The 12,166-nt window shown below is 42.2% G+C and overlaps 1 protein-coding gene across 2 annotated transcripts in view; it reads right to left on the bottom strand.

Annotated features, from left to right (window-relative positions):
• hdac4 (histone deacetylase 4) overlaps window positions 1-12,166 on the bottom strand; it is a 137,017-nt gene continuing 124,851 nt past the window's right edge. For both annotated transcript variants that reach the window (XM_011489953.4, XM_078939464.1), the window contains 3 exons: window positions 5,727-5,811; window positions 5,203-5,344; window positions 1-3,768 (listed from right to left, as the gene is read on the bottom strand). In XM_011489953.4, coding sequence (XP_011488255.1) covers window positions 3,729-3,768; window positions 5,203-5,344; window positions 5,727-5,811 — 267 coding nt within the window. In that variant the 3' untranslated portion in view covers window positions 1-3,728. The remainder of the gene's footprint in view (window positions 3,769-5,202; window positions 5,345-5,726; window positions 5,812-12,166) is intronic.

Raw genomic sequence — 12,166 nt, 5'->3', positions numbered from 1 at the left:
TTCCAAAACAATACTTTATATTATACATGTCAAACAAACATGTAGAGCAAAGGTTTCCAGAGAAAAATGGATCAGTTCAATAACAATGGACAAACAAGTCAAAACATAATAAAGGAATATGCATTTCCACGCATATAAACCTACGACTGTTTGTTTCTGTAACCACAGTGGTCATAGAGATAACTGGTCTATTAACTGGAACGGAGGACCGTAACAAAGTCCAGGCATCTGGGTGGAGCCCTTTACACAGTCCAGATGTGACGGAGAAGCAGAAACGTCTTTCCAAAAAAATTCCATCAAAGTCACATCCCGCCTGGAATGAAAACAAATGCCCTCTTCATGCTGCTGCGCTTCCCGCTGAAACAATCTAGGGTAACACGTCTGAGTCTGCCACCTGCGACAGCTGATTCTTCAAAAACATTTTCCGCTCGTGTCCTCCAGGTTTGAGGAGTCTGAGGGCTGCAGGTCAAAAAGTAGGACGTGGAGAGCCTCCAGCCTCCACACAAGAAGTGAAAAAAAAAAAAAACAGCTCGGAAACAGTGAAAGTACTAATGTCCTTCAGTGCACGATCCCACATTCTGAGTGTGATGGGGACAGACAGACAGACAGACAGGTGGGGCTTGCATGCGGACACAGATCATGCAGAGGGGAACAGGAATGGAGTGAAGTCAGACCAGACCTACAGCGTTCAGCTTTTAGTTCAAACTAAGCAGCTCTGCCTCCTTGTAAAGAAAAAATGTCCAAAAACTGGAATGTGCCTTTGTGTTTTCTTTTGTAGCTGGACACAGACAAATGGGCGGAGAAGGCAGACGGCGGTAGTTTTGGCTTCGTCTGTGAAACCAAAAAGCATTAAGCATGAGGAAAACCATGACTGGCACTGCTGCATTAAAAGCTCCGGGAAATCCTCAGACGTTTGAAAGTGTGCAGATCCGTCGGTGTGTAACAGCGTGTGCATCCTTGTGTCCTCAAACTTCAAAAAACTCGTTAATATTTGATATACAATGAAAACGTGTCGAGTTACAAATAGAGAAGATGTCTGTAAATGTGTCTCATTAAAAAAAGGAATGTACAGAGAAACTCACAGACGAAAAAACAGTGATGGCTTCCTGTAAATGCTATCTATACCATCTTCTGAGTGTATGATACACTATTTACATAACCTGGATTAAGGACTCACGATTTTAGGATGTAAAGATCACACATTTCTGCAGTTAGGACCCAAATACATTCAGTAAAATCTGATTTAAAAAAAAAAAAACTCAGAATCTACGATGATATACTGGTATTTGAACCTTTTCTTTAAAGTAGTCCAGGTAAAGCCGTCTTTATCAATCCTTCAGTCGCTGTTTCCCTTCTTCAATCCATCTATTTTCAACAAACCAGGAGCTTTCAGCGCTTTCCATACCGGGACTGACAAACGTTCATGAATGGCAGAGTTTTGGTCTTTCCCAAGACTGAATAAGGCTGAAATGATGGGGTGCAGACAAAGCCGGGGTTGTTTTCAAAGCAGGAAAAAGTCATCTGAACACCAGGAAAACCTGAAGCCTCCGACCTGCAACGCTGCAGGAGAGGAACAGTGCATGCAAACACAAAAAAAAAGGAATCTGCTTTCCAGTCCAAATGAGAGATTTCTCTCAGTTAAAACCAGTTTTCCAGATTCATTCAGACCAAGAATTTAAAAAACTGAAACATCTCGAGTCTCACAAACTGCTAAAAAAAAAAAAAAAAATCCTGAAATGCTGACACTTCTTTTTTTTTTTGAAACAATAACAGCTCCAAGATCAGAAAGTACAGAGTGGTGCAGGATTCAGGTGTGTGAGGCTGACTGCACCCCTCCTGTAACAGTGTCATGGTACTAATGTCAAAATCAAAGCATATAAAATCAGAGAAATGCCGCTCCACAGTTTAACTGCAACCCCAGACAGCAAACGGCGCCTTCAGTAACACCCCGTCCTCAAAAGGGTCCACTCCACACCCCACTCACAGAAAGCACACATCTTTATGGTGACTTCAAAACGAGGTCAAAAGTATATAATATACGCATTTCCTGTACATAAAAATCTACTATAAACAGACAGCAAATAAACAAGTGCCCATCATTATTATTATTATTTTACAAAGAATAAAACACGTCAACAGCTTAAGGGAAATGCTGTTGAAGTTTGTCAGCCTTTGAACAAGTCGAACGAGGTGCGGAGCAGACGCTACCAAAAAAAAATAAAGTCAGTGGAAACAATTGGGAGGAGCCAAGAGACGCGAGGGGGCGGTCCTCTGTGTCACAGCAGTAAACACCACAATTCCTGATGACTGTAAAAATAACGTCACAACAGAGGCTGGAGGTTTCTAGATGGCAGCTACCCCCCCCCCCCCCCCCACACACACACACAATAACCAGGAACCTACAGCTACTGCAGTCACGGTTTATATCGATACGTATAAATAAAACAACGTTTTAAAGATGCCGTCTCTTTTAAAGTGAATCCTTTCAAAATGTCATCTCATTTCAAAAGTGTAAAAGAGACGATAAAACTCATCTGTCTGGTTTAAATGTACAAATTCTGCGAGTATATATGAACAGAGTCTTACTGTAGTGTAAACTGCAGACGCACACCTGCCTGCTGAACAGCAGCACCTGACATTTGGGGAGCAGATGTCCTCAACAACACCCGCAAGATGTTAAACCAGCTCTGACATCATCATCATCATCATCATCATCATCATCATCATCATCAACGGCATCCCCAGTACAACCCTCATCTGGAAAATCCCTGGTCCTCATTACCATGGTGACACATGAACAAACTGGCCCATAAGAGATTGTTTAATTAATTAATCACATCCTTTAATAATCTGTAAAAAAAAAAGTCCACGGATTCTTGACTGACGGAAGTGTCGCTGCAGATGTGGAAGTGGTTGGACGACGAAGATGATCACCTGCTCTGCTTTGGCTGCTTTACGGTCCCACTGGTGAAGGAGAGTCCTCCATCCAAAGGCTGCTCTAGTCTAGTGCGTGCCGCTGAACTCCTCTTTTCATAAAGGATGAGGAAGTCCACAGCTTCAGACAAATAACTCCTTCCTTTAAATCTTCAACAGAGGCCTGAGAACCTCCTCAGAGCTGAAAACCAGGAGGGTCTCAAAGATGGAGGGTGGTACTGCCTGCCTGTTCCAGGTAAACGTGTCAAAGTTCTCCTGCTTGTTTGCCAATAACTTTCAGGCCCGATATTTAGAAGAAGGAAAAAAAAAGCCTGAGGGATCCAAAATCTGCTATTAAGGCAAAGTCGAGCTGAAGTGAAAATCCATCAGGGCTGAATTTGAAACGAAAGGCACAGCTGCTCAGTCTAAGAAACCTGCTGAGCTTTTTCAGTGATCTCGGTAAAAATGTTTTTAAATCTTTTTATTGGGATTTCGTAAAAGAGGAGGAACACACAGTTAGTGCAGAGTCATCAGAGCTGTAGTGGTCTTGATGAAAATGTGAAGTTGAGTTCAAATCTGCAGGGTGGGGGACACCAGCAGGCAGTTGAAACCTGCATCCAAACAGCACACCCGGCAGAAACTGGCCTCTGCACTGCTGCCAACCCTCACCTTCCTTTGAGCAAATGTTTGCCGGTTCCCCTCCCACAGGCGAATGGCGTTTTGGTACGGCAGTGGTCGGGCGTGCAGGAGGAGATACTTTACAAGCAGACAGACTGGATAAAGAGTCAAAATGATGGCGAGGTCCTTTCTTCTTCTTACATTGCAGCTTCCTCTTCCATAGGCTCCTCTTCAGCTCTGGGAAAAACAAGAAATAACCTTTCTTTCAAAAGTGCATCTTAAAAAGATTATGTGTAATAAACAAATAAAAGAAAAGAGAGCTTTGACGCTAGACTGTTTTTTGAATTTATTCTATTCTTTTCTGTCGCTGGAGCAGAACTTTGGTTCCTTCTTAATAAACCAGTGGAAAAGCAGACAAACAAATCCATCTATTCAAACACCTTTTTAATTTATAGTGTTTTCTGAAAGGCTAGCTGTTGTTTTTGTGATTCTTTTAGTGGCATTATTGGCTTTGGGAAGTTTCTGGCATCCCCCTCCTGTGGACTGGTACCGGTCCATGGAACAGTTGGTACCAGGCCTCTGGAAATAAGAAAAAATGACCTCTATTTTTTCTGTTTTATTTACAATCTAATTCTGAAGGAAGTTTTATTTTTGAAAAACTACTGGCTACTCTCCATCACATCCGACTCATTTTTGTTGCACGTCTATCAAGTTTTAAAATTTAAAGCAGTTGCGTCCGATGGTCTGGCATGAAGCCAGTCTGTTGCCGGAAAAAAGTTGGGGACCACTTTTATCTATTTCTCTATCTTTCTCTCTCTCTATCACCAAACGTCAGCAAATACATGTACAGTGATCCCTCACTATAACGCGGTTTACTTTTCACGGTTTCGCTACTTCACGGATTTGCATGGTGCATTGTGTTCTGCATTCTGATTGGCTAAAACGTCACTCCGCTTCTTCTCTACCTGTGCGTCAATAACGTTGCCGTTTAATATGTACAGGTACGTAAAACAGCTTGCCAAATTAACATTACGTACGTGCAAATTCTCTTGCAATTTCGAGTTTTTCTAAAACCCATAGAAAAAGAGCGACAACAACTGCCAATCACTATGTTCTTCTTCCAAACAAAACACAGCTGCACCACAGGCTTCAAAAGGAGAAAACACTGCAGAGCGGAGTCAGGATGCAGCGGCTCAGTCTGAAGAGCAGTGAAATACACCTGAGTCACTATTTGTACCAATGGACTTTGGGTTTTCTTTCATAATTGTTTTTAAAATTTTCTCCCTTTTTATCCAATTACTCGGATCGTGGTGGGCGGGGCTAATCTCCGCCCACCGGAGCCTTCTTGAAGCCTTCTGTTCACATTGATGATTCACATTATTAGTTGACAGTACAGAAGTTATTTGTTGAAAAAAAAGTTTCTAAAGTGCTTTTATTTGTGAAACAAATGCTTGAGCCTGTAAAATGGTTTGTTCTTTCTTTTCAATGCATAATAGAGTATTTAATTGTATAATAATTGTGAGAAAAATCAAAGGTTTGTACTTCACGGATTTTGCCTATCACGGGTTCTTTTTGGAACGTAACCCCCGCGAAAAACAAGGGTTTACTGTATACGGCAAAAAGTTTAAACTTTTACTTTACTTGGATCAGCCAGGAAGAAAAAACACAGACCTCTTTCCAATGTGCTTGTTGGCCACAGACAGTGAGGCCATGGCTGAGACGGTTTCAGCTTCTTCGACGTCATGCTGCAGGGCTTCACTTAAGGAACAGCAGAGGGTGGAGGCAGAGCGCTGCAGGGAGCGCCAGTATTTACCTGTAGGAGAAAATACAGCGGCTCTCTTATCAATCATCGACAGTTCTTCTCATTTCCATCTACACCTGAAAGATTAGCCTGTCAAGGTGTAATTGGGTCAAAATATCATACTTTTCTTATACAAATGACACGTTTTGTTAAATATTAAACAGTAGTTGAAGTAAAATAGCTTTAACTAAAAGTCAAAGTGTTTTTTTTTAATCATGTTTCTATCCAATCCATGGCTTAATATAGACCAGCTGTGTGCAGTGGTTTTAGGATAGAACCCATCTGGTTTATTGGGTAAGTAAAACGAGACACCAAAGCGTAGCATGACAATGGCAGATAAAAAATGTCTCGGGTGTCGGGTGGTGCATCTGCTGCAGGTGAGGCGTGCACTCACTGTGGGTTTCCATCACTTTCTCTAGAGAGCTGACGGCGTTGGCGTTTGGTCTCTGCTGAAGCACCTCTTCAGGAATGGGCTCCAACTGGAAGGAACAGAAACAAGCTTGGTTAATGCCACCACACCTTCACATGAGCCGCGTCTCCTGGCAGCTGTGGGCAGAAATGTAACCGCTGCAACCCGGCACAGGTGTGAACCCTGCTGAGCCGGCCGGGAACTTCAGCGAAACGCCTCAAAGGTCCTTTTTCAGAAAGTCCACGGCTGCATAAGTGTTTCTATGAATGGAAGTGACAGGTGCTTCAGAGACGTTGCTCCAAAACCTCGTTTGACCTCATGAAAGTCCCTGCAGGTTTAAAGGCTCACTTTTAAAATGTGGACCACAACCCACTGTTGAGTCAGTCCAAGAGGTCGGGAACAATGTAGACCTGCTGACACAATAAAAAAAACACACACAAGCCTGCAGATGCTCGCCTCCACCCACAGCTTTTACTCTTAGACACAAATTACAATGTGTCCTTTGTTCCCACTCTTCGGACACATCCTAATGTAAACTGATGCTAACTCCTGGGACCTGCCATGCTCACACACACACACACACACAGCACAATGCTCAACACTCTCCAAACCACAACTCAGAAGAAAACACAGCTTTTCCCTAAAGTGCCTTCCCAACTCGGAATGATTCAATTTCCCCTCTTGGCTGGCTGTTGGAACGACACTTTCTAACCCTGCTTTGTCAAAAAAAAAAAGAGAAAAAAAAGCCTCAATCAGCTCCACATTCAGCCTCAAACAACACGTGTCCCTCTCTGCTCTGTCATAACCTCAGTGTAATAATACACCAACTGAAAAGCATGTAAAGACGGAGAAACGGTGAAAAAAAGAGGCTTTGGCCTGAGATTTGAGAGCAAGATGCCAGAGAGAAAAGGAAAAAAAGTCATTGTTGGTTGGTTTCTCATGGTCAAGACTGAAATCTTTCTTTTAATTAAAATAAATATTGTGTGGGAGGGGTGAATGGGATGGAGGAAACAAGGCAGTCTGGGAAGAAGGATACTTTAATCCTACTGTGGCACGACAGGCCACATAATCCTTAAAGTATCGGACCGAGAGGCATTGATACGTAAAGTTGGCATCAAATAGTGGGTCAAAAATCCACAAAAAACATTGTATGGCTTTGGCAATTTAGGGGCCTAATTAATTATCCATATTGACAGAAATACCCAGATTTTCATTAAACTAAAACATTTCAACAGACAGTACAGATGACGATGATGTTAAGACCCCCAGAGTAAGTTGTTGACACACAACCCTCTACATTTCTGAAGGCCATGCGTCCCATTTTCAAGATACAAAAAAAAAATGGGGAAAATAAATGACAGAAACCAAAATGCTTAAAAATAAAAAGGCATCATTTTAGTTGTTAAATCACAAGGCTGAGAATTCTTCATCAGTTCCATCCAAAAATCTCAGAGTTTACAATGATCACTTTCAGGTAAATCGGAGGACTTCCTGATTTAGGTATCAGCAGCCCCCCCCCCAGGACAGGCGCTACTGTAACGACTCTGTTTCAGCCTAGGTCTGGCAAAGAAAGAGCACAGAGTAATGAAACTACTTCGGCATCAGCGAGGTAAGTGCAGCCGAGCAACGTAGCAACAAGCATATAAGCTCCGCCTTTCTACCCTGCCGTTTGGAGTGTCCATTGCTGCACGGTGGCAGCAGCACTCAGATTCACTTGTCAGGACCGGAGGAACTTCTGAACTTGGAGTTGATGAGCCCAAGCAAGTGCGCCTTGAAAATTATCCAGTGCAATGGCAATAAATACAGTTTCTGTAGTTCATGGTGCCCAAACAGAATTTTGGTTTAAGTGATGCAGCGTACGGTTTACCACGTAGACAGTTCAGCACAACTTGATAAGATCTCAGTGATGTTTTGGGAATTTGACTTTTTAGTTTTTTTATGGAAAGCTTGAGTTTCTGTTGTGAGAGTTTAATTTAATGCATTGAAAAATACCAAAAGAAACATGTAATAACTGAGCCCCCCCAAACCGAGCAACAGCCCTCCCATCTTAAATATTCTGGGGCCGGATTTGGGCATCAGCGCCAACAAACCAACATCGTCTGCGATAATCCGGCCCGCCTCAGCTACCCGTCAAAGCGAGGTCAGGGTCTCACTGGGGTTTGGCTGAGTTCACCTCAGAGCAAAGCTGAACGCGGGCAGGCGGGGTGGGGGTGGGGGGGCTTGTCAGTTTGATTGGCAGCTGGGCCTTACACTTATAAACTTTAATGGTTCCTGTCATGGTACCCCAGGGGCCCCTACCCAGCAGGTATGGCAAACACACAAACGCAGATGCAGAACCGCGAGCTCACGTGCACAAGCATCCATTTGTCTACGACGTCGTCCATTAAGGCATTTTAGTTTATTTGACTTTGCGGTCCCAGCTCAACCGGTCCCTCTCAGTCCAGGTTGGAGATGTGTTGCCGTCTTTTGAGGAGACAACTGGATCTCCTGAATGGAGAGTTGTGGTGGTGGTTTTTTGGAGAGCATCACCCTTCAGGCACGTGACGTCCACAGCACCAGACAAGACCAGGAAAGACCGAGAACGGAAAGCCACGAGCTCAGGGCGAGGAATGTGCTCCGGTAAAAACATTCCTGAGGGAGGCTCAAACCAAAACACTGGAAAGAGGAGGAATGCCACTTTTTCAGCGAGAGGAAAGTAAAAGCACAAGGCGCCCATTGTTTATCATTTGGTCCATCCGAATATGTTGGTGGCCACTAAAATCAGTTGGTTATGTTATGCTTACTGAACGACGTAATGGCATGTGTTGGGGAGAGCAAGTGACCCTTCCAGATAAAGTTGGAGGTTCCATTTGTAGTAGAGGAGAGATGGGGGGCGCAAAGGTGAAGCCAGGCGACTTTCTATAACTGTCATTGACAGCTGGAAACAATTAGCGTATTAGCAAGTTGCTGATCAAATAATTGCTAACAATCACGCTTAAACTTGGCAAACATCTGTTTGCAGGCAATCATCAATTAGTCCAAAGTTCAGAGTTGACGAGTGCAGATGGAGATGCAACATTCATGAGCTGCACAGTATGGAGGAAGGAAAAAGTCCATACAGCAATTTTCCTTCATCTCTTAGTTCATTAAAACTGTGTTCAAAGAAACTCAACGCTCATTATGACGACAGAGCTTGTCTTTGTCTGCCAATAAAAGCTCAGCTAGAAAAACAGTAAAAAAAAAAATTAAAGTTCCAGCAGCAGGAGACTGTTAATATAAAGGTCTTTTCTAAGTAGGTCATTTTCATCATTGAATTCAGGTGTTTACATGAACTTCATGGTATAGGAAAGGGCCACATTATGTCTCAGTGACCTTCTTTAAGGTGAACGGTGCTAAAAAAAAAGTGTCCAGAACTCTGGATCTCCCAAAGCTTGAAGCATGATAATGTGCGGTGGGAGCTTCATGGGATGGGTTTTCAGGCACAGCATCTGCTGGGAAGCCTCAGATGACGGAGTCCTAGGCCATAAAGCTGATGGACATACCCAAGGAGCACGCCTACTTTAGAAAAAAAATGACTTTTTGTTTGGCAGTAAGATGGGGAAGTGTTTGTATGGAAGATGCCAGGAAAAGATTGGAAGGTTGACGAGACTGTGCAAACTTTGAAGATTGGTAAAGGAGAGGTAGGGTGTGAATGTAATGGTATATGGCCAGGCCTTTTGGTTTTAAGCTCGACCCATTACTTCCAGTAAAATATTCCAAGACATAAGAAATCTTTCTTTCTTTTTAAAACTTTGTAGGACTTTTCTACTTCAGCCTAAGGTCTGTACTGATATGTATTTACTTCATTCACCCACACAACCTTAAAGACCCACTGCAATAAAAACAATGTTTTTTGGTGTTTTTAAACATGTCCTTGTAACATTTTTCTGATGATGGAGAACGTTAAAACTGCATTTTCTGTGCATGTCTGTATTCAAATCGGGATGAATCAGGAGCAGATGAAAAAATGCCATTTAAAAAAGCTCTCAGTTGTGACGTAGAAAATGAAATGGACAGACCAAAGTCTCCCTACTCCACTTCATTCTGATGCATCCCCTCATGTTAGTTTGAGGTTCTGTAAGCCAGCAAGAGACGTTTATTTGTCCGAATAACCATTCTTGCTCTGCTACTTTGTTTTTTATTTAAACATTTTCGTGCTAATCCTAAATTTTATTATATTTTTTTCAATAGTGCAACTTATTCCAATTCAAAATAGACCAACATCATCCCTTAGTAAAGGTTGTTGGTCATATGTCATAGTAAAAATGACAGATTTCGTGTAGGCCGCTGGTAGAGATTTGGCCCTTTAAACAAGCTCACCCCTAATTGTGGAGAGCGGTTGCCATAGAAATGGTGATTCAGACCGACTCTTACCAATCGCTGCCTCTAGACGATTTTTGATTCCAACATGGTGGCATCAGTAAAAACATCACTGAGCAAAAACAATGGTGACTGAATTAACCTCATATAGTTGGTACTAGAAGTAAACCATTTTCTGTGGGTGATGTCACGCTCACTCAGTCTAGTTCTCATATACAGTCTGAACTGGAAATCCGTCTAGATCACAAACAAGTAAAAAGTACAGAATAGTCCTTTATAAATGTTGTAAAAAGTCTTCCAAGTTGGCTGGAAGTTAGTGTTTTTGTGTATAAAGGTACAGAAATAAAACTAGGAGTAACCCACAATAACTGTAGTTTACTAATGTCCATGTTTGACCATCTGATACTAACCTAAAACATGTTAAATTGTCATCCAACAAGTACTACTTTTTAAAAACTTCCCCAAAAAGTCACTTTTGTTTTTTTCTGCTGTTCCCATTAAAAATTTTGATTTTGCAAATAATGCAAAGCATTACGAGATACATACTTTAATTTAACTGTAATTTGCTTTTTAAATAAGATTTGTTATTTGGCCTTATTAAAAGAATGAAAAAAACATGCAAATAATGCCTTTGAGGAAAAACATTTGAATAATAGTAATAGTGCAATAAATTCATAAATTTGAACATTAAAGAACCTGCAGATGAACACAGAAAGAGCTTTTAAAATTTTCCTCTGATGTGCAACATCAGAGCTGAGCTGTCAGTCTAACTTGGCACTACAGATATTCAGCCCACGCTACACGATTTATTTTAGGTGACTGTTAGGACTAAAGTTGGACTTCTGCTATGGTAACTTACTGGAATCGGATTCCAGACGACACAAAGCCTCAGGCAGTTTGAAGCAGCATAAACAGCTGAGCAGCTAATCCAGCTGTGGTCAACCCCGCTCAATCTAAATATATTCTTTAGGAAAATCTCATGAAAAGTGGACATTATATTTTTTTAGTGTCACGTAAACAGAACCTTTTGTAGCTTGTCCATACACATGCTCAAGATTGCACGTTTATCTTCTTCATCTTTTTCTACTGTTTACGAGCGCATGTGCGCCACCTGCAGTTGGGAAGAGGCTTGGTGCGAAATGTCGTCAAAGTTTGCAAATTTAACTCTAGGTTTTTCACAGCTCGATTCTGTTATATGAAAGACTTGGTGTCATATAATTCCGGTCTGACACAATGATTAATTTCTCCTCCGGGATCAATTTTTAAGCGCGTGGCCCTTCTGTGAATTAAAAGGACATCCATATATCATTATCAAATCTGAGTCCCTGTTTGGTCAAAGTTTGAGCTGGTTTACTGTGAACAGGCGTTCAATTGCCACACGTTTTGCACGTGAAGCCCAAAAACAATCGTAGATACTTTGACCGTGGAAGCCAGACACGTGCATATTCGCGCGTTTCCATATACTTCTCATTGGAAGTGGTTGCTGGCCCGCGTGTTGCAGAGGCTGTGTGAGCGTCTGTTGAAACTTTCAGCAAATACCAACATCTATAAACCTATTTTTTATCGTCATTCTGATCTGATGAGACGTTTTACAGTTTTTGAGGTGACATCAGCTTTCAATGTCCTAATCATCCGATACTCATCTGTGGTCCGACAACATTTGTCTCAGGTTATAGAGATTTTCTGAATTGTTCCCCACGTTAAAGAGATCCATCTTCCCTTCTAATTCCAGCTTTAGTCCTCCTAATATCAGAAATATTGCAGAGCTAAAAGAAATAGTCTCAGACTCACATAAATAATTCCAAACGTTTTCAGACTTTGAAGACGCACAGATACCCCACTGAACAGCTGCTTAATAACAATAGTTTCCTCCCCTCCGACTTCAAATGCGTGCTCCATTTCCCTTTATTATCTGATCCCCAGACCCAGGCTGACCCTGCTGGAAGAGGTGTGAGGGTAAGCGCTTTCAGATGTGTATCAGTGACAGAGCCGTGGGAGAGAGAGGTGCCCTGCGGCGCTGAAGCCACGGACAGCCCCCGCCTCATGTCTATTTTCAAATTCTCAGCTCTCTGTGGCACCCATTCAGG

This window comes from Oryzias latipes, chromosome 21, assembly GCF_053564925.1.
Source record: "Oryzias latipes strain Hd-rR chromosome 21, Olatipes_Hd-rR_3.1".
NCBI classification, from domain to species: domain Eukaryota; kingdom Metazoa; phylum Chordata; class Actinopteri; order Beloniformes; family Adrianichthyidae; genus Oryzias; species Oryzias latipes.
The sequence above is the reverse complement of the archived record's forward strand: the minus strand, read 5'-3'. Positions and strand labels throughout refer to the sequence as shown.